Source organism: Pipra filicauda, unplaced genomic scaffold (assembly GCF_003945595.2).
Source record: "Pipra filicauda isolate LSUMZ 115617 unplaced genomic scaffold, ASM394559v2 scaffold371_size1224239_pilon, whole genome shotgun sequence".
Taxonomy (NCBI): Eukaryota; Metazoa; Chordata; class Aves; order Passeriformes; family Pipridae; genus Pipra; species Pipra filicauda.
In genome coordinates, this window is record NW_024104500.1 from 1175539 (window position 1) to 1198481 (window position 22943).

Here is a 22943-nt window from a genome sequence, read left to right on the forward strand (position 1 = left end):
ATTCTCTGGTTTGTGTCTCCATACCTTTTTGCCCATGTGTCCTGTGTTGATGATATTTGCTTTTATGCCTTTGTTTATTAAGCTGTCTTTGAGGGCTTCGAGGGAACCCTTCTTGGCCCCAGCTTGGAAACCTCACCAGACCATTAGCATGTCTGGGTGTTGTTATTGTTATTTTGGGCAGAGCTGCTGCTGAGTTCTGTTGGCCTTTTTTTCCCTCTGCTTGTAGAACTCCTGCTGCAGTTTATTTTATTCCATTTTTCCCATGTCAGCCCGATATTCCAATTTTCTTCTGCCTGTAAAACTTGCAGGTGTTGCAGCACCTGAAATGTTGGAGGGACAGCTGAAATATCCAGTTGAAAGTCATTGGAGTGGTTGTTTCTGTGGGGGAAAATTTATTGTGTAGGGGTGGAATGGAAGTGCTGAAATAGTACACCTTAATAAAAGGATGGCAGGGAGGCTTTGTGTGAAATATAGGTGGTGTTTCCCATGAGCCATTTAAAACTCAGCTGAGGTCGTAAATACAGAGAGCTCGACTTAAGGACACTACTTCTGATGACCTCTCCAAGCACTGCTGAGCTTTTCCCAGGAGTTCAGCATTTAAGAGGTTCTACTGAGCAGAGATTCTTTTCAGAAAAGTGCTCTGAAGGTCCCCCCCGTCCTCCTCGGCCCGTGGGCTTTGGCTGTTGGTGTCTCCTTTGGCCCTTGGGCAGCACAAACCAATCACTGCAGCTCTCTGGCTCCGTCTCCTCCGCAGGATTTTGGAACGCTACATCCAGGACCAGATTCCCGGGGCGACGGTGGTGGTGGAGTCCATCGGGGCCCGGAGGTTTGGGGACGGGTTCTCCGAAGAGGATTACACCAAGTCCGACCTCATGGTCTACGCCATCGACCCGCAGACCAACAGGGCCATCATGAGGAACGAACTGTTTAAGTGAGTGTCTCATTCCTTGCTCCTCCTCTATCCCTGGGGCCTGTTTGGAAGCCTGTGGGTCTGTTAGGAAGTGGTTCAGCATAACAGGAGTAGGGGAACCTCTGGAAGCAGTTGCTGCCTGGCCTTACCCTCTGTAACTTGGGGATTTACCACTTTACCAGTTCAGTGCATTGCCTTGAGCTAAATCATCCCCTGATTTAGACATTTTCACCATGAGAGCTTGCAAGACACTTGGGCCACCTTGTGCAGGAGCTTCCAGCTTCAGTTCTTCCTATGTACCAACACTCCTCTGTGATGTCCAGGCAAGGGCTTTGCTGCTGCAGTGCTGGACCTTCCCTTTCCATTTGGAAAACTGCCTTTTTCCTTTTTGTTTCTTTCTGGGCTCTGGGGTTGGGGTTTTTTGTGGGAGCCGAAGGAAGAGAAGAAAGGGAAGGGGAAGGAACAGAGGTGGTTTGCAATGTCTGAAGCACATTGGGGCATGACCCAGGAGTACCCACACAGAGGAGATCGGGCCCTTCAAGATGCAAATCAGGCTTTTCTTCTACAGCAGCCACTCTCTTTTGGGTTTTTTTCCTTATTTCACCTTTGTGTTTGCTTTTTATCTTGGCGAGAACTGGGCCAGGCTGTGGTTGGAAAAGGCCTTGTTCTCCCGAGCTCCTCGTGGAGTACAGATGAACTATGGTGAACTAAAGCTGTGCAGGTATTCAGAGTTTACAGGCTGGAAAAGATCCCTGTGATCAGTCTGAGAGAGTGTAATAAGGATCATGGAACCCCTCAAATTCATTCTGGTTGGAAAGTGTCTGTCAGCAAAGCAGCTCCACAAGGAAAGCCACTCAATTACCTTTGTGTAATTTCCTGACAAAAATTAGGTCTTTTTTCCCTTTTTTTTTCTTTAATTTATTTTAATTTCTGTAGGTTCAGTCACAGAGTTTTATTATAACTGAAGTATCCAACTGGTGTTTTTAATTTCTGTGTCCCACCAAGGTCTAGGCTTATGATCACGTCGTCCTCTAAATTTTTATTCTTGGGAAGTTGCTTGACCTCTGCACTCTGGGCTGTGTTTAAATTGTTTTGATCACTTCAAGTTGTCTCTGAAGCCCCTCCAGTCTTCCAGCATCACTTTTTGAACTAAGGATACAAAAATGTTGTGGTTTTATGTAAAATTTTCTATTTTTATATAAAAATATTTTTAAAATATTTTTTAAAAGAGCCACTCAGAGGGGTGGCAGTAGAACCACCCTGTTGGCATTTGGTTTTGGGTATCTACTAGGTCATACAGCCTCTTTAGGTCTCAGTGATGCTCTGGGAGTTTGTGTTCATGTGTCCACTGCTGATCCTTCCCAGAATGGTGTCTTTGTGTTTTTATTCCCAGTTTTATTCAAGAGTGGAAGTGGAAATTCAGGAAGCCAGCAGAAATCTGTGATAGATAGATAACCATTCTCAGTAATCTCCAAAGAAAAGTGCCCGTGAATCTGCTTGCAGTTCTCCTGTTTCAGCCCAACCCACTCCCAAAACGAGTCTCAATAAAAAGGATCTTGCTGCCTTGATTCCAGATTATCTCCTGATCCCTCTTTATCATTGCTTTTCCACTTTTACCCTTTATAAATTCCTGGAGGTGTGTGTTTTATTCCAGTCACAGCCAGTTCAGAGTGGCTGAAGTGGGATCCCTTTAGAAATGCTCGAGGTCAAAAGGACATTATTGAATTCCATGAAAAAATAAAAACTTTTTCTGATGCAGACTCTCTTCACAGTCAGGAAAAAAAAAATGTCCCTCTTCCTTTTGGGACCCTTTGAAAATATAGGAATGTCTTTTAGGAACATTCATGTGTCCAGTGAAATACCCAGAGCAGCAGAGAGCTAAGATAGGTTAAAAATCTGATTTTCGAATGTGAAGGGTCAGCTGAGAAGGAACCTCATTAAAATGCTCCATGTGCCTGCACACTCAGATTTTTGGTGGGTTTTTTTTCCCCTCTCTTCAAAAGCTTTTAAATATTTAAATCAGCAAAATCCCAGGGAATGCTCTCCTGGCTTTAGGGTAGAGGTGAGGAGGTGTCAGCTCCCTGGAGTAAGGAGGGAGAGTTTTGGAGCTTGACAGCTGGAGTTACCAAGTTTTCCCCAGCAAGTGGGTGAACCACCAGAGATTTGCCCCAGGTCAGGGACATACCCAAATCTACAAAGAAATCCCTTCTGTAGGTGTTTTCCTGGAGGCTTGATTTTCCAGGGATAGCTCCGTGTTCTTCCTGCCACACTCCCAGGACACGGTGGTTGTGCCCTCAGTGGGAAGCCACGAGTCACAACCATCCTTCTGCCAGGCAGGAATCTGCTCTGGATCTACCAGACAAAGAGATCAGTAGGAGAAAAGATCATTTAATAAACTGGAGATGATGGGAAGAAGGTGAGAAAGTCCTAAAGAAACTCCTGTTTTAAAAAATTGAATTGGCAATAAGGAATATAAATTTACCTGAGTTATTTTCCAAGTGTTCAGCGATTCCATGATGTGTCCAGAAGAGAGAACTGTACCAACAGCATAGAGTTAGCACGTGAGTTCTGCCAGCTGGGATTTTAACACAGTTTGCAAAGTGATTATGTTTTGGAAGATACCTGGAATGGGCTTTTTTGGGAACACCCTGCTGTGATCCTGCTCCTAAAACATTGAGCAGGCAGTGATTTAAGAGTTTGCTGTCCCTGTTTGAAACAGTCCCCTGTGAAGGTGGGACAGGAGGTAAATTGAGGACAGAGTGGAGCAGCCTGTTCTCCTTCACAGGTGGAGTGCTGCTGGGATACAGACAGGTCTCAGGGATACAGACCCAGGTTTTTGGAATTACCCTGGAGCTGGGAGGAAAGGGTGGGCTTGGCAGCTCAGGCCCATCACCAGCTAAGCAGTCACCCACTGAACCAAAGGGTCTGTGTCAGGCTCCCATCATCCCTAATATTAATCCCATCACAATTCCAGCGAAAAGTTTGTCTGGAAAACAAAGCCATGATTTAGAAATCATGGATGTGGCCATCACTGCCAGAGGGGGAAAACCCATGTCTCTCCAGACCTGACGAAGTTTCCCTGTCCTGTGCTCTGTCAGACTGATCCACAACGAGAGATTCCTGGTTTTCCTTACAACTGTTGTGACTGATGACCTGCCATTTTTGTTAATCAGGAATCTCATAAAACAGAATCATTAAGGTTGGAAAAGCCCTCCAAGATCGAGTCCAACCCTGAATGCAGCACTGCTGTGTTCACCGCTCACCCATGTCCCCAAGTGCCACATCCACACGTTCTTTGAACACTTCCAGGGATGGGGACTCCACCACTGCCCTGGACACCCTGTTCCAGTGCTTGACCAACCTTTCAGTGAAGAAATTTTCCCTACTATCCAATCCAAACCTCCCCTGGCACAGCTGGAGGCCATTCCCTCTCCTCCTGTCCCTTGTTCCCTGGCAGCAGAGCCCGACCCCCCCGGCTCCCCCCTCCTGTCAGGGACTTGCAGAGCCAGAAGGTCCCCCCTGAGCCTCCTTTTCTCCAGGCTGAGCCCCACCCAGCTGCTCCTGGTCAGACTTTTGCTCCAAATCTGTCTGATTACACCCAAAAAATGGGCCTGAATGGTAACTGTGCTTTGCTATTTCCTCTCTCTACCACAAACCCTTGAAAGACTCAGGCTACTTAGAGATAATTTTACAAACTGAAATGATCAGCCTCCTTTTCTATCTTTTTTATAGGAAAGAGGGTTTGATTTATTGGAGCATAAAAACCAGTTGAATCCAGCAAATTTCTCCTGCATATATTAAGTGGAAAATGTCCACCATTAAAAATAAACTGCTTACCCTGCCTGAATCTCCTGCACAGCGTGTCAGGTTCCATCATGGAGTAAACGCTCACGCTTGAGTTACAACCTGTTAAAACAGGGTTTGTCAAGAAAATGCTGAGGGAATTTTAATGGAGAGATGGTTAAAATCATCCAGAGATTTAATGCTGTCCTGCTGGGATGCTTTTGCCAGCTCAAAGGACGTGTGACATGCACCAGTGACATCTAGTGTGCAGCAGAAGAATGAGGCTCCGATTGGACTCACTTTACGCCTCGTGAACCGGCATTAGGTTTGAAAAGGGATTTTTTTCTCTCAAGCACCACGAGCGTTTTTTGTGGAAGAAATCAAGGGGCAAACAATGCTGTGAGGGTTCCTGAGTAAATTAATTAGAGGGGAAGTCGATTTTAAGAAATTAACTGCCATTAAGAAATGGTTTTTGAGGAGTGTTATTTCTATTTGATGATCAGATTAAGGAAATCAAGCTATTTCAGACTGTCTTTAGACATTTGGAGTTTATGTGCAGAAATCCTTTCAGAATATTTTTTTTAGCTGTTGTTTTTCATTTGATCTTTTCTGGGTTTTTTCTGACACATCATGTTTCCCCGGGAGAACCTCTGTCCAGGTGGGGGTCCTACTATGGCTCCTCCATCCTAATAGTGCCTCCTACTTTGGTCTTTTTAGCTGGGCAGCTTGTGAGACACTCAGTCCTCGCTTCCAGAGTGATACAAGGATTTTTCTTTTCCTTTAGAAGTTAAAGCCTTGGCCAATGTATTTTTTTGTCCCTCCAGCCAAAGGATTTCCCTAAGAAGCTGAGGGAAGTCCTCCTGCTTTTAGAGTAGCATCAATCACAGTCGTGAAGGAATCCCATAAAATAGAATCATTAAGGCTGGAAGAGACCTACAAGATCATCAAGTCCAACCGTTCCCCCAGCACTGCCAAGGCCACCACTAACCCGTGTCCCCAGGTGCCACATCCATGTGGTTTTTGAACCAAGGATGGGGAATCCACCACTGCCTGGGCAAGATCACGTGGATCTTTAGGCCGGAGTGGGATGTGTTCAGGAAGGGCTGGTTGATCCTCTGTAACAGACCAGTGAAGGAAAGAGCACAATCAATGCCACTTTGAGCCTCTAGAAATCAGGATAAGCTTCAGCTCGCCCCTCCTTTTCAGTGCTTAAACTGTGTCCTGGTATTAAGTACCTTGGAGTCATTCCAGGGATTACAAGGAATTGCCAATACCTAAAGACCAGGCTTTATCAGACCACGGTTACTAACCCAACCACAGCCACCCAACCACACTTCATAAACTTGACCATAATTCTTTTGTGCCGCCCAAGGTTCCTGGATGGCAAACTGCTGGATATCAACAAGGAGTTCCAGCCCTACCTGGGGCAGGGCGGGCGAATCCTGGAGATCCGCACGCCGGACGTGGTGGCCAACGTGAAGAAGCAGGCGCAGGCCGTGGGCTACACGGAGGGAGCGCTGCTGGCCCTGGCTGTGATCATCATCCTGTGCTGCCTGCCAGCCATCCTCATCGTCATGGTCAGCTACAGGCAGTGAGTAACCTCCTCCTCCCCTCCCACTGCCAGCAGCCTCCCAGCAGGGAGGTCGTGTAGCGGAGAATCGCTCCGACGCCATCCGTCCTTGCGGCGAGAGCAACGCATCATTTCATATTTATATGTTATGTATATATTTATATATACTTACATACCTTATATTTTTATATTTTATATTTTTATACGTTATCTCTTCTAGATTAATTCCTATTTTTATCTCCCCTCTCCCCACAAGAGTTGGCCAGTGCTCAGTGAGATGCACGTGGGAAGCGCGTCTTGCCGGACTTTTCCGGGGCAGGGAGCTTTTAGAACACGGCCTCAAAAGCCAGGTGTTTTTGAAACACAGGGGTAGTTTCAGGGCTGAATTCCATGCCAAAGGAAAAAAAAAAAATTGAGGAGAAAGGTGCCATCTCAATCAATGACCCAAAAATTAAACTGCGCAGCTCAATAAAATAAAAAGAGTCCATTTTTTCGCTTATATATTTATAATTTTTAATAAAATCATAAAATATTTATCATGTTAATGTATTTATAATATTTATAATATAATGTATTTATAATATTTATAAATTACATTTATGACATTTATTTATACTATTTTTAAATAATATTTATAAATTATTTTTTAAAATATGTTTTCCCCCTAAAATAATCACAATTATATATTAATTGTAAATGTTTCCTGGAGGATGCTTTTTGTGCCAATTCTGTCTAAAGCAGCGGGGAGAACCTTCTTGGTATTTTCACTCACCTCTTATATTAACTTTATATTAACTTTAACTCACCTCTTATATTCACTCACCCCTTAATTAAACCTGAAGAGGTTTAATTAATTGGCTGATAAACTAATTAAAGGATCAACATCACCAACAAGAACCTCCCAACTAAACTTTTTCTGGCCCTCTCATATTTTGAATCAATGCATTTGGTCTACAAGGTAGATTGATTCCTACATTTATATATATATTTATTTATAGATTTTTCTTTAATTAAAGATGATACTCAGAGATACTTAATGGATTTACTAATTAATTATTATATTCACATCCCAGTTTCTCCAAAACATTTGAGTCAATGGGAAAAGACCTTTTAAAGGAGTTTGGAAGAGTTTGGGATGGCGGTGCATTCCCAAGCTTCCCTGCTTATCCCAAAATTCTGTAGAAAATTCAAGTTCAACCTCCAATTAGTTGGTTGCTGTTCTCTGAACTGCCTGTTTCTTGAAGAAATCGAAGAGCACTATTTTTCCCTGGCATCTGTTAGATTATCAAAACATCATCCATCTCTTTTAAGAGCTTTAAGGAATCTGCCCAACTTCATTTCATCAAACAAAATCCCATTTTTGCTGTCTGGAAGTGAGACTTGGAGCCAAATTTATAGCAGCCCAGTGTGAATAAAACTGTATTTTTATGAGAAATGCATCACTGAAGAGTGCCAAAGAAAATAAAAGGAATTTTAGTGTTAATAGAGGCACCAAAACTGTCCTGAGCCTTCTGGTTTGTTTTTCCATTACAGCCTTTCTTTCTCCTTTTCAAAAGGAGTTTCAGGATTTTTCCTGAAATATTTTTCTTGTAATAAAGCTGAAAATTATGCCTTTGAAATACAGAATCCACTACAACCCTGCAGGGTACTTCTAAATAATATATTATTTACTAACACTGATCACAAATGAATGGTATCTTCTAAATAATTAATAATAATAATAATAATAATAATAATAATAATAATAATAATAATAATAATAAGTGTTGTCTATATTTTTAATTTACGGTTATATATTATATTATATTATATTAATTATATTTATTATATTATATTATATTATATTATATTATATTATATTATATTATATTATATTATATTATATTATATTATATTATATTATATTATAAACTGGTATAAAAATGCACCTGTTAAAGAAATAACATGAGAAATACTATTTTTTTTCCATGTCTTACTCTGTTCCCTGTGTGAGTGTGGCAGGGAGTTGTTTTCCATAAGCCCAAAGCAGCTTTTCCCTTCTGGAATTCCTGTTTCTGCTGACTGCAGAATTGTTTCAAGGGTAGCAAAAATAGCAGCAAAACACTCTTCAGCTGTGGAAATTAGGATCCTTTAAACATGTCATTAATCCTGTAATTTGATGTATGGATAAATTAAGTAGCCTCTAGTTTATTACTCCTGTTAAATTCACTGTTTGAGACAGTTGTTGGAAACAGAATTCATTTAACCTGCCTTTTTATCTCTTTTTTTTTTTTTGCATAACAAAACAGATTCAAAGAGTAAGTACTTATTTCCAGCTTCATTTCTACCAGCTTGCATAGGAATACTGACAGCCTGCCAGACTTTAGTGTTTAAATACATTAAATGTATATTTTTAGCCTTCAGTGAGAGTTGATTCCTATGCTCCAACTTGCTCCTGAACACTCGGTATGAGGAGTTTAAAAGTGATTTATTTTTTTGTGGCTGCTCAATGTGATTTATTATTGCATTAAGGATATGGGGGTTGGGGTTATTGCTGTTTCCTGCAGAGAAAAAGGTAAATATTCCCATGTGTGTGGAATTCCCCAAGCAAGTCAGGGCGTGTCAGGCAAGGAAGAGTCGGGTGTTGACCCACCTCAAAAACCAAACTTAGGTGGAGTCGTGTCACCTTGATGGTGCTCCCCAAAACCACCCATGAGACACCACAGCTTGGTTTTCTACATGGAAAACAGGAATCTTTTTCATAGGAACTTGACTCCTTATAAAGAAAAAAAAAAAAAAGGCTTTTTTTTCAGGAAAACTCTTAATTGAAACAGAAATTTCCCAGCCAACTCCGCTGAGAAAAAGGAGTTGAAGGTGGACAAGGGGAGTGGCTTCAAGCCAACAAAGAGGAGATTTAGATGGGATATTGGGAAGGAATTGTTCCCTGGGAGGGTGGGGAGGCCCTGGCACAGGTTGCCCAGAGAAGCTGTGGCTGCCCCTGGATCCCTGGAAGTGTCCAAGGCCAGGTTGGACGGGGCTTGGAGCAAGCTGGGCTGGTGGGAGGTGTCCCTGCCCATGGCAGGGGGTGGAATGAGATGATCTTTAGGGTCCCTTCCCACCCAAACCATGCTGGGATTCTGTGCTTTTATTCCTGTCTGGAGGAGCTCTGGGATTCCACCAAAACAGAACAACAGAGCTGAACAAACCAGGAAAATATAATCACTTTGGTGAAGGCAACACTCAGGGATGTTTATAAACTGCAGAAAAAACCATGGAAAACTTTCCATTTGGGCTTTATGATGGGGCGGGGAGCGTTTCTGATGAGTCTTTCTCCTTCTCTCCATGGCTCCCGAAGGAGGCAGGCTGAGTGTGCCAAGACTGCCAGGATCCAGATGGCTTTGCCAGCAGGGAAACCAGCCAGTGCCGCTGCCAACAACCTGTACGAGGAGCTTGGAGACAGCACCATGTGAGTATTCCTTGAGATCCATCAATAAATCCAACCTGGGCTAGTGGAAGGTGTCCCTGCCCATGGCAGGGGGTGGAACTGGGTGAGCTTTAAGGTCCCTCCCAACCCAAACCATCCTGGGATTCTCATTCCTGCTTGGGGTTCTCCAAGATCCACAAAAGACACAGGATGACCTGGTGAGGAGAGAAAAAGCAATTTAATCTTCTTGTAGGGGCTGGGAGGTTCTTTAACAGTTTTAAGTGTGCAAAAAGCAGGTTTAACCACGTGGTTTCCTACGAGCAAGAGCCTGGAGCAGGTCACTGCTGCCAGGGTGAGCCAGCTTTGGATTCCTTGGCAAATCCAGCCCTAGACGTTTTTCAAAGCTGTTGACTAAACACATCCAATAAAATTCGTTACTTATAAATTCATTAATTAACTGGACACATCTGAAATGACAGAACACTGAAAATTTCTGCCCCGAAGTCCCCATTTCCTACAGTAAGAAATACTCTGTTGGGTAAAGTGTGTTGTTTTTTGTTTTTTCCTTTCCTGCTCTAAATTTAAAACTGTTTAAATATTGAACTAAAAGGAACTCTCAGAGAAGAGAAACCACTGGCAGGTCTATGAATGCATCTTTTATCTATTACATGCTCATAAAATAATAATATTGCAAGGTTGCTTACCTTTTCATGCTTCTGGAAACCTGAAGTTGATGGACTCCAACAACAATTTAACTCCCAGCATGAACATATTCCAGGGGGGAGTAGCCAATTATTATTTGTCCCATACCGGGAGGGGTTTGTTCATGAGCTTTGCCACACTCTCTTTGTATGAAAAATCCAAGGAATGCTGAAGAGCACAGCGTTAATAAAGTTTGGAGGCAGGTAGAGAGGTGGAATTGAGGATTGCTCCGTTTTCCATCATTATTTGTTTTGCTCAGAAAGCTGGAATTCTCCAGCTGCTGAGATTGAGTTTAGCAAACGCTCCAGGGGCGTGACAGAGCTGTAACTCTTGGCCAGACAGTCTGTGCCTGGGGAATCATTCCAGAGCTTGAGCTTTTCTGGGTGAATAGAGGAAGAAAAATTCCTGGGAGCAGGAATAGCTTCTCCTCAATGCTGAATTCCCTCCCGTGCCGTTTGCCTCTGACAAGTGCTACACTTGGGCAGGAAGGGAGGAAAAATGGATGTTCAGCTGTGGAATATAGTGGGTTTGGACTGTGTTTGTGAACCACAGGAGATCACATCTGTACTTCTGCACTGAGGTGCCTGCTGAGTAAAATTCGCTTTTTTTTTTTTTAAATTTTTTTTTTTGCATTAAACTAAATTTCTCTTGAAATTAAAGATGTATTGCCAAATACCCGATGCTAAACCCAGAAAAAGCCTTGTTTTGCTGGGGTTTTATCTGCAAAGGGTTTTTTTAATGTTTTAGTACTGCAACATGTAGAGACCAGTTCACAAATATGCAGTATTGACTCTGAGGCTGAGATTTATGTTAATTTTGACAAAAAAATTGATTTTATCGCACCAAAAAAAGGTGCTGCAGTTGGAATATTTTCTCTCAGATGTCTTTGCATACAGCTAAGCTATATCCACCATGCTGAGGAACTGATTAAACACAAACCAGTAAAAATCCTTAAAAGAGAACTGAAAATCCACAGGATTTTAAAGAAAAGAACACGCTTCAATAAATATAATTACAATTTTCTTTTTCCCTGTCAGTTACTTGATTTCAGGCTATGCATATAACTTAGGAAATTATTATTTGGGAAATACCTTTGATTAACATTTTGCATGAACTTTAGTCCAATATTCCCTGTCCTTAATTGTCCCAAGACAGTCATCTTTCATTTGCAGTGCTGCCTCGTGTCTTGTTTTCTTTCTTTGGTGTTTATAGCAAATGAAATGGAACTAAGCTCTTTAGTTTTAAATCTGCCTTGTCTCATAATTTTCATTTTTCTCTGTCTTTGGATACATAGGCATCAGTAAGTAAGCTTATTTCATTGTCTTAATATTTGTAGCTGGTAGAAACACTAGTTAATTTTCCTTTCAGTGATTCCCATTCAACCTTGCAAGCTGAAACTCATATTTTATTTATCCATTGATCAGGAAAGACATTTACTGTGAAGCTTCAATATTTCCATGCTTCTTTATCCCTCTTCTTGGAAGCAGAGAGAGCAAGTGTGATTGCTGAACTTGAATGGTATTATTTCTAAAGCCAAAGAAAAGCTACCTTAAAAAAGAAAAAACAAAACAAAACCAAACCATACCGACACTGAGTGAAGGCCCAGAGGTTTGAACTGATGGCTGGATGCAGGCAAAGCCTATTTTTGTCTGTTATTTACAATTCCATGCAAGGCTGGGACGTGTCTTTCAGTTTACAGGGATGTGCTTCAACCTGAGTTGCATAAAAATAATCCAGGAGCACAAAGAGATGCAGGGTCAGCCCAGCCCAGAGAGGTGTCGTGTGGAGCCAGGAGGGAGCTGAGGAGCTTCGGAAATAATCCATTCCAGTAGCAAAAAGGTTGTGTCACCTGCATGAACCTGCTGGAGGGGTCCTTCAAGTTCACAATCACGGCTTTCTCTCGCCTCTGAATAGATGGACAGGGCTTGAATCCCCTCTGAGCTGGCTGCTTTAGGATAAAGGGTTGGTTTAGGGGCTCTGGGGAACAGCCCAGCAAGGACATGGAGCTGCTGGAGCCAGTCCAGAGGAGGCCCCAAGAGGATCCGAGGGCTGGAGCAGCTCTGCTGGGAGGAAAGGCTGGCAGAGTTGGGATTGTTCAGCCTGGAGAGGAGAAGCTTTGGGGTGACCAAACTGTGGCCTTCCAGGGCCTGAAGGGAGCCTGCAAGAAACATGGAGAGAGAATATTTCCAAGGGCCTGGAGTGCCAGGACAAGGGGGAATGGCTTCCCACTGCCAGAGACTAGATTTGGATTAGATATTGGGAAAAAATTGTTCCCTGTGAGGGTGGGGAGGCCCTGGCACAGGTTACCCAGAGAAACTGTGGCTGCCCCTGGATCCCTGGAAGTGTCCAAGGCCAGGTTGGAGGGGGCTTGGAGCAACCTGGGCTAGTGGGAGGTGTCCCTGCCCATGGCAGGGGGTGGAACAAGATGAGCTTTGAGGTTCCTTCCAGCCCAAACCATTCTGGGATTCAGTGATCAGTGTGAAGTTAATTATGTTTCATACAGTTCTGTTCTGCCCAGAGACAAGCCTTAGGCACACGGAATTTTGGCAAACTGCAGTGCCTGGGGAGAATTTATGCACTGATATAACCCTTCCTGAAGCTTTGCTGGGTGTTATTTGGAAATGGGACCGTGATCCCTGTGTTTTGTGCAGGGATTCTGGTCCTTCTTTGGTCCCTGGGACCATTAGTGAGCTGCTAGTTCTCTGCCTGGGTGATCCCCCACTGAAAACAGGAAACAAAATTTAAGAACCAAATGTTTTTCATTACTAAATACAGGCTTTCAGGGGACTTTTACATATTAAATAACTTAGAGGAAACTTAATCTCTCTTAATTAACCCCTATCCAGTGTCTAGTCACTTAAATTTCTCTTCCAGTTTTGCTAGGGAATATTTAAGCACCAGAGTTAATTTTCCATTAATTATTTAGTTATATTTTCTGAGACACGACACACCACCACCAAAAACAATGGAACAGTGTGACCAGGAGGCCTAAAAGTTCATCTTCCAACGTTCACATCATCTTTTTGGAGTAGGTGTCCTCTGGAAGCCTGGTTGAATAAGGGGGTTGGTTTTAGCTCTGTGTGACACAGACCCAAATCTTAAATTTCTCTCAGGTTGAGGGGAAAATAAATTTCATTTCAGCCTGAGGTGAACAGTGTTTTTAAAATAGGGCTCCCAGGGTACTTTTCTAGCAGACAGTGTGGAGATATTGATTTTATAATGCTGTTTATTTTAAAATCTGCTCAGAAGTTTGCGGTATTGAAAATATTTGAGAAAAGTAGTTAATGAGGCACTGGGAGGTGAGAGATGAAGTCCAAAAAGTGGTGAGACCTCCTACTCTTGGTGTAGAAATTCGATGTAACCCACCTGCAGGGGCTTTTCATTGGGTTTATCGTGGTGAAGAGATGAAATTCGTACACGTGTTGATACTTCTGTGATGTTTTGTGTCTCTGGGGAGATGGGGTCCAGTATTGACTGATCATTTTGAAACCTAAGAGGTTTTTTTTTTTAACAAGAGGTTGACTTATTTTTGAACTTATCGAGTAGCTGAGCAACTTTAAATTAAAACAAGTAGTAAACTTGTTTTAATTTCTCTTCCTTCCCCCTTAAAGAAGATGCAAAAGTAAATGTCTTGCCCAGTAGCCCAGTGAATGTGCTCTTTCTGTTGGGTAGTAGTAGTTTGCTAGAAGTAATTGAATGGCTCTGATTCATATCATGAGTTCTTTTTTTTCTCTCTCTCATGAGTATCTGTGTCCATGCATGTTTCCTCACATGTGATTATCTTCTTTTCTTTCAAGTCTTTTTCTTCTCTACCATTTCCAACAAAGCAGGGGAAAAAAGTCAAAGTCAGTCTTAGAAGAAGGAGACCGTCAGAGAGTTATAAGCAGCTTTGCTTCCCGTGCTATTGAGGCTCACAAGCAATCCAATATCAATGGATCACTGAACAATAACCTCCCCAAATCCTCAAGTAACATTACTTTTTTATCTGATGAGAACCCATTAACCACTCAGAACCCGCTGTATGTGGAAGGTCTCCCTCAGAGTCCCACTGCTGCCGGGTTTCTACGGAAAAGGAACGATACTCTTGATACTCTTTCTCCTTCAAGACTGGCCCTGAGAGAGGCCTCCTTGGGGGGCAGTCACCGGGCGTGGACGGTGCCCACTCACCTCACCAGGAGGCACACGCCTGGTTCTCTGAGCAGGCCAGTTATCATGGACCCCGTCCAGTGGCAGCAGGAGAGACTCAAAGCCAGGAAGGAAGGAGCTGCCAATCAGGAGAGCAGTGTTGATGTTAGCAGTCCACTCTTTCAAAGACTGAGTGGCCCCAAGTTGACCGTGAAGGAGAAGGCCAGGCAGTTTGAGCAGCAGGCCTTGCAGGAGATGAAGCAGGTGAAATCTCCTGACGTGAAATCCAGGCGATCGCCGACGCACAGCAGCGCCGTCCAGGAGGGAGAGAACGCCCCAGAGCAGTCTCCTAAAAGTGTGGTTGCTTCTCCTTGCCTTCACCCTTCTCCTCAGTCCTCTCCAACACCTTGTGCTGAAGTAGCTGAAGCGGAGGCCTCCGTGGTCCCCTCTGTGATCATCACTCACCACGACTCTCCTGAAGAACATTCTCCTCCTCCGACCCGCAAACCAACTCCTCCGTCTTCTAGGATAAAGAAACCAGTTTGCCAAAGTTTTCTAGCTCCTCAGACCAAAGAAGTCATATCAAGCATTCCAGATCCACCTAAAATTCCCCCACCCCCCCCGCCACAGCTGCCACCTCCACTGCCACCGCCTCCTCCATCCCCTCCTCTGTTGCCACCACATCCTCCTCCTCCTCCTCCGCTCGCAGTTTCTCTTCCTTCTTCTATTTCTTCTTCTTCTTCACCCCCTCTTAGCCCCCGGCTGCTGTCCCCTGCCAAGCCTCCCAGCTCCCCTGCCAAACAGCCAGCTGTCCCCCCGCCGGCCGCAGTGCCAGAGCCTCCCCCTCGCCGGGAGCTCAAAGGGATTCTTAAGAACATTCAGAATTTAGCTGCCATCGAGAAGTCGGTGGCCAACATGTACAGCCAAATAGACAAGAACCACCTGCTGCCCAAGCACGTCTCCAGGCTCAAAGCGGCCACGCCCCCGGAGCTGCCGACTCCGGAACCCGCGGCCGAGCACAACCAGCAGAACGGGAACTTGAGCTGTGTTGTGGAGGAGCTGGAGCAGCGCTTCCCCTCCCAGTCAACGGCACTGTAATGCTCCCAGCTGGATGTTTTCTGCATGGGACCTTTTGACTCTAATGCAGCACACGGTGTCTGCCTCAGATTCTCCAGCAATCCCGACTTTTCCCCTTTCCCTGCCGCGTATCACGACTTTTCCACCGCTAATCCCCGACTGAGAGACCTTGTCCTTCCTGTTCGCTCGGAAATTTGTAATGTATCCTGTAAACCTACAAGTTGTTTCCTCAGAACTACATCTTGCTGTTCTGCCATGTTGGTTCTTTGTTTACTGAAAATTCCTGGGGGAAACTGTCCATTTTTCCCCGAGGATTGGTCCCGGCCGGCAGCGGGCTCGGCGCTGCTCCACATCAAGCAGCTCTCACTGTAGGTAATATCAGTAAGATTTTGCTGGAACCTCTTGCTTTGCCCACAAAATGTGCCACCTGGAAGGAACCTCCTGCCATGTGTTGGGTGTCAAAGCAGGCTCAGCCACGGTGAGCCGGGGTACTGGACGGGGCCTGGAGCAACCTGGGCTAGTGAAAGGTGTCCCTGCCCATGGCAGGGAGGGGAATGAGCTGATCTTTAAGATCCCTTCCAAGCATTCTGTAATTCCGTGCTGCATCTTGGTATTCCACGAGCGATGACACTCCGCTCACACGCTTTGTGGCAGCTCCAGTCAGAAGAAGGGCTTTGTCTTGATTTCTCAGCAAACCTGGCTGTCTCCCCTCCTGTTACCCATGTTCTGCCTTCCATTTCGTTTTTTTTTTTTTACATTGTAACTGCATGTTGAAAGTTTTTATTTTGTAAATTCCTTTCGTGTACAAACAATTTGTCGGTTTGTTTTTTATTTTGCATGTGCATGTTGTTGACGTCTCCCTTGAAGGTTCACTCTCGTGAGCTTTTCAGCTGAAACATCTCACCTGAAATTGTAATAAAGTCACTCTGATTAGTGTCACCAAGTACTTGTAAAAATCCATGGAATATGGATTTACTTACTGGCTTTTTTGCTCACAGTCATCTAAATCAGATCTTTACATTAAAGATGTCAATTATAATTATATAGATAAATAAATTAGCTTGTCTCTTGAGAAAAAAAAAAAAGGTAAGTAAAAGCAGTTTGGGCATTTGAATGTTTGGTCCAACTTGCAATTTTTCTTTTAGTCCTTTGTCAAAATCTAAAATATTTGCATTTAACATGACGACTTCTAAAAAACACATTGGGAAAGCCAATGACATAAAGGAGCAAAACTAAACCCCCAGTTCACTAACAAACGTCGTACTTCTGAGCAAAAAGGTAATGAATTCTTTCTCAGACTGCTTAGAGCCACTCAGCATTTCCATGGTGCTTGGCTTTGTCTCTTGTCTCTTGTTTGTTTGTTTTAAATCTGCAGTTAGGACATGTGTGGAGGCCTCAGGCTCAAACTGCTGAAGGTAGTTTCTCTTTCTTTGTCCCAGAGCCAAACTCCATGAATTACATCCCAGCTGATACATTAGAATTTTTCTTTACAGTCCTCCTGTTGGGCAGACTGTAGTTGCAAGGTATGTGTGGTAGCTGAATGTGTGAGGGGAAGGATTGTCCTCATCACCTTGTTTTTGCTGGGAGAGAATCTCTCTCATTTATAGGATGTGCAGAGATGAGCATGAGGAATTATTGGACCACACACATTCAGGGTGCATCAACCCGAAAAATTGAATTTAAGTACCCAAACCCCACTTTAGAGCTCACAGACCCCTAACAGATGCTGTTGAGCAGATCATTACATCACTGGTGAAATATTAGACAAATAGGGCCTCGTTTTGTGGTGTGCAGCAAAAGTGCAGGTGTTTAGTCATCCACAGTATAAACCCCACAAAGGTTTTATATGGCTACAATTATTTGGGGTGTTCCCTAAGCACAAAGAGTGGACATCACACAGGAGCTCCATTTTAAACATGTATTTCACTGTATTAGAAGAGTCTGGGAGGGGGTCATGGCAATCAGCTCTTCACTGATGAGGAACACCTACTTTCTCATTCTGGAAAGTTAAGTTGCAAAGTTTACAAAAACTAGTTTTATTTCCATATGATGCAACCTTTGTTCTCCTGTTGTGGTTGTTTTTTGGTTGGTTGGTTTTTTGGTTTTTTTTAATAGCCCTTGTTAAAAAATAATTCTGTTAGACCAGGAAAGAAGCTGTACCAGGGAAGCTCTGCCCCGCTGAGGTGTCTGGGTGCTGAAAGGGGAATGGTTTTCAACCAGAAGAGGAGAGTTTTAGATTAGATGTTGGGAAGGAATTGTTCCCTGGGAGGGTGGGGAGGCCCTGGCACAGGTTGCCCAGAGAAGTTGTGGCTGCCCCTGGATCCCTGGAAGTGTCCAAGGCCAGGTTGGAGGGGGCTTGGAGCAACCTGGGCTAGTGGGAGGTGTCCCTGCCCATAGCAGGGGGTGGAATGAGATGATCTTTAAGTTCCCTTCCAACCCAACCCATTCCAGGATTCCACAGTACTGCAGCTCTACAGAGTATTAGAACCAATATAGTAGATGGTAACAAGTTGAGAATATATAATTATATACATTTATATGTATAATTTACCCCTTATTAGCTTGTCTGATTTGGTCAATTAGGGTCCAACATGACCCTGGATATACCTCTTATCCTTTAATCATCAGCGTGACAGGGCCAAGGTCTGAGCAGGAGCAGAGGTGCCATCAGTGGGAAGCTCTTCCCTGCAGAGCTGGAATGGAGCCACGGTGTGAGCCTACTCACCCCCCTTCCAGAGCTGTTCTACCTCAGTTCCAGCTGTGAACTGCAGGAAACCTCCCTTTTAAGAGGCAGGGCAAATGGATAAGTAGCTGTCTCCTCTGAGTAACATCAGTAGTGTTTGGGGGTTGTGATTTTTTCGTTATGAAATAGGAAAGGCCTGCTGGGGTCCCAGGAATGGGGGAAATGTTGCTTTAGGCAAATCATGGTTCTTTAACCATTTTTAGGAGCGAAAGGTTGGCACATTTATACAGGTGAATTCATTCTTGTTTCTCTCTCATACTGAGTACCAGCACTGTCCTATTATCCTACATCCTTACAGGCACCATGGCCTTGCTTCCCACTTCCCACTGAACATTTCTCTCTGACTGACTGTGGGGAAGTCTGGCTGATAGTGTTTATCCAGAAGCAATTCCTCCCTCTGTGGAGAGCTTTAATTCCTTCCTGGAAACAGATGGTGTTGTTTTGACCTTTGCCTTTCTGTCACAGTAGATCCTTGTGCTGTATTGAGTGAAAGGCTATTTTATGTCTTTTGAGCATTTTTTTTTTCCTCCTAATCGTGGCCACACAAAACTCTTAGAGAAGTATCAGCATCTCAAAACCCAGTGTGGTGCAGTTTTTAAGAAAGCTGATTTCCAAATTTAATTAGAATTACTTATATTATGCTTTTAATCTGCAATATAATGACTATCTGAGAGCAATTAAGAGTAATAAGCTTCTCCTCAGACCTTCTTTCTCTGAAGATTGTTGTAGGCAATATAGAAACTAAATACAGCGTTCCTCAAGTGGGCTTTGAAAAGCCACAGATCATCTTCTGATGATAAATCTTCATTTCAGTTGTTCATTAGTTTTATATTATATAGGTGACAGCATTAATTTAATGCTGATAATCAATTCCATGTGCTGAATATTAGTAGGAAACTTCAGAGATGGTGATATTAAAGAATTAAAAGGACTTCTACTCTGTTCTTTATTAGTTACTCGGTGTAATTAGAGACTTCCCCTAGAGTGCTGTTTGTGTACTAGGCTAAGCCTAACATAAATCTGAGCATTTACCCTTTCCTTCTTAAGAAATGTAATAAAAATAATCCAGCCTTATCCTTAAGAGTAATGCCAAGGCCTAAAAGACCAAAACAATTCTAATTTTCCGACACAAAATGTGAAAATAGAGAACTTGATAGACATAAGTGCATTTGTCATGCCCAGGAATGGCTCCAAGAAAATGAATTAAAACAACAAATTCCCAATAAGATCAGAAGCACAAAGCCTGTGGCAAAACTGCAGGAAAAAAAAAAAAGATAGCAGAAAAAAACCCAAAAACATTTAATTCCCCCCTGCTGAGCAAATGTTAGGAAGTGAGTAATTTTAATAACAATGTTGGTACAAGGAATTAGTAATAGAAGCTGCAGGGCAATTCCCAGCAAGTCCTGAGGGAAGTCCAGGAGTAGAAGAGAAGTTGTTTCACTGCCTGAACAGATGTGGGAGGTAACAGAGTCTCCCTGGGGATGGTCTCTGTAGGTCTCTGGGACAGCAGGGAAGGGCAGGACCTCCCAACCCCCCTGTTTCCCTTTGTGATCTAAAGCAAGGAAAGCTCCCAAAGCTTCCCAGCCTTTCTCATGCAACGATCCCTGTGGCCAGAGCCAATCCAAAGAAAAACGTATTTGGTATTATAGATACGGATTTCTTTTCATGCCAGTTCTAATTGCATTCTCTTTTCACCTCTCCCCAGCAAGAATGGCCATGTGCATCTTTGTGCAGGTTCACAGAATTCTACTAACTGTTTTTTTTTCTTTTTCTGACTTCTAGGCGAGGATATGCACAGCAAGAGGTGAGGCTGCACCTGATTACCTTTAAAATATTCATTACAGCAACGTGATTGTCCCACACAGTCTGAGCATGGGCAGCAGGTCCAGGGAGGTGATTCTCCCCCTGTGCTCTGCCCTGGTGAGGCCCCACCTGGGTCACTGTGCACAGTTCTGGTGTCCCAGCATCACAAGGACATGGAATTGTTGGAGCAAGTCCAGAGGAGGCCACCAAGTTGCTGAGGGGACTGGAGCACCTCCCCTGTGGAGTCAGGCTGGGAGAGCTGGGAATGTTCAGCCTGGAGAGGAGAAGGTTGTGTGGAGACCTCACAGCACCTTCCAGGGTCTGAAGGGGCTACAGGGAAGCTGGAGAGGGGCTGTTCATTGGAACTGGAGGGACAGGACAAGGGGGAATGGGTTCAAACTGACAGAGGGGAAATTTAGGTTGGATATTGGAAAGGAATTGTTGGCTGTGAGGGTGGGGAGGCCCTGGCCCAGGTTGCCCAGAGAAGCTGTGGCTGCTTCTGGATCCCTGGAAGTGTCCAAGACCAGGTTGGACGGGGCTTAGAGCAACCTGGGCTAGTGGGAGGTGTCCCTGCCCATAGCAGGGGGTGGAACGAGATGATCTTTAAGGTCCCTTCCCAACCCAAACCATTCCATGATTCACTGTTGGGAAACTCCTGGCAACTGAATGCTTTGGATGCCAGAAATATAAAGTGAATCAAAAAATTGATGAGACGTAAATTCCCTGGGGGCTGATATCCCACATGGCACAGGTGTGACATCCAGGCTGGAAGATTGCTGTTTAACAAGGTGCCAGAAGCAGTTTCCCAAGGAATTCCCTGCACACTTGCTGTGTTTTCCAAAGTCACACCTAATCCTCTTCTAAGAGTCAGGAACTGGGCTACTCACACCTCCCCTGCAGCTCAGTGGGCTCTGTTGCTCTTGCAGCAGCATTTTCTTCAGCAATGAATAACAGAGAGAAGAGTTTCCTTCAGAACAATCTCATTTAATAATTGGCAAGATCCCCAAAAATACATTTCTGTCATAAAGGTTGATATTTACTGATTTTCTTCCTCCCTTTGCAGAGCTGGTTTGTGTCTCTTAATTCAGTTACAGAATTTAGTCCTCTTGGTCTCTGATAGAAGTCCTTGAGTTAAATATCTTAGAGAATCACCCCATAAACTGGGGATTTTGAGTTTATATTAGGCAAAGGAAATGGTGAACTGTAAAGGGATTTTAGTACATGAGGTGCTTGGCAGTGTTCTCACAGGGAGGATCCAGTGACTGCCATAAAAAAAACCTCTGAAGGACCCATGGTTTTAGCATTTATTTCCACTCTTAAGCACCAAAGACCTGCACTGTAATTGTTACTGCCTAATTAACCCCTTTCTCATTTTCTTTTGTAGCAACAGCAGTTGCTGAGACCTTCTCTTCTCAGACCAGAGGTATCACCATTTTTCATTATTTTCTAAGTTTTTAAATGTCTTTTACATCATTTCCTGATAAAAACCTGTCTGTCTCAGGTAATTTTTCCCCCTGGCTCTTAGAGAAAAAGGAAAGCTCTGGCATTGTAACTCTATTTATGTTATTTTAATTAAATATCCTAAATTTACTGCATCTTGGTATTTTCAAGGCCAGGTTGGACGGGGCTTGGAGCAACCTGGGCTAGTGGAAGGTGTCCCTGCCCATGGCAGGGGGTTGGAACTGGATGAGCTTTACTGTCCCTTCCAACCCAAAGCACTCTGGGATTCTGTGGTTTTCCCCATGAGCATCTTTCAGTGACTGCCACGGACTTCATGACGCAGACTGAAACCTTTCCCAGTTCCACATTTACAGACACAGAAATTTCCTTGCTCTCCCACTGCAGTCTGATTTTTTTCCGATGTCAGTCAGCTGCTCACTGATTCCTGTCCCTGGAGCTGAGCTCAGCAGTTGCCCTGCTGAGGGACTGGAAGCATCAACGCGCTGCTGGGAAGGGCGAAGGCAGCTCTGGATTACAAACCTTTCTGTTTCAAACCTTTCAGACCCAGAGTTGTTTCCACAATAAGCAGTAGAGCAAATGGGAGATGTTGCTATCGTGTGATACAGAATAGGGATGGTTTGTGCAGTCTTTAGAAGTAATTACATCATAAGTAATAATAATATTGGTAATTGCATTTGTGCCTTTTTCATCAGACATCGCTGTGTTTGACTGTTTGCACTCACTCAGTGTTTCTCTTTTACAGGAGCTGAGTATGGAGTCTGGAATTGATCCAGGGCAGGAATACTATGGGCAAGATTACTACAGTTATGAGCATGGGTATATTTTCATTTTCCCTATTTATTTCTGAAAATGCTGCTTTTCCAGGCTGGTGATGTTTATTATTATCAGGAGGCTTTCCTTCACCTCAGGATTACTTTAATCTTTGTGTCCACAAAAGCAGGCACTGACAAGAAAACTCTTTCCAGAAGTTAAGGGGGTGTTTGATAACTCCTTGCTTCTTTAGCAATCTCATTATTCCACTTGCAGAGCGTGCTCCCATCTATCACGCTGCTTTTACATTTGTGCTTTGGTTATTTCGTGTGTTTCTGCTGTCTTGGAGATTAATTCCCATCACCTCTTCCCCTTCTGAGTTCAGGGATTAATCCTCTCTGCTCTCTGTTCCCAGCCAGCATCTGGCCTTTTAAATTTCCCTCGAAAAACACCATCCTGCCTTGTTCTGATAAAGCCCATCTGACTGCAAGCACCTCAGGGGTGCTGGCCTTACAAGGGATTCTCCAGAACTGATCCCAGGGGACCTGCTTTTTCATTCCACAGTTATAAAAAAGATCCCCCAAGAAATCAGGTGGATGGAAGGAAGGTCATTGCA

General features: G+C 43.8%; 1 protein-coding gene across 3 annotated transcripts in view; it reads left to right on the forward strand.

The window, feature by feature from the left end:
- PCDH15 (protocadherin related 15) overlaps positions 1-22943 on the forward strand; it is a 692202-nt gene that overhangs the window by 662859 nt on the left and 6400 nt on the right. For 2 of the 3 annotated variants that reach the window (XM_039384770.1, XM_039384769.1), the window contains 6 exons: positions 755-931; positions 6066-6284; positions 9598-9708; positions 20096-20117; positions 21501-21539; positions 22320-22393. In XM_039384770.1, the coding sequence (XP_039240704.1) occupies positions 755-931; positions 6066-6284; positions 9598-9708; positions 20096-20117; positions 21501-21539; positions 22320-22393 (642 nt within the window). Of the gene's footprint in view, positions 1-754; positions 932-6065; positions 6285-8551; positions 8561-9597; positions 9709-20095; positions 20118-21500; positions 21540-22319; positions 22394-22943 lie in introns of all 3 variants that reach the window. The other variant, XM_039384768.1, reaches the window with a different exon arrangement.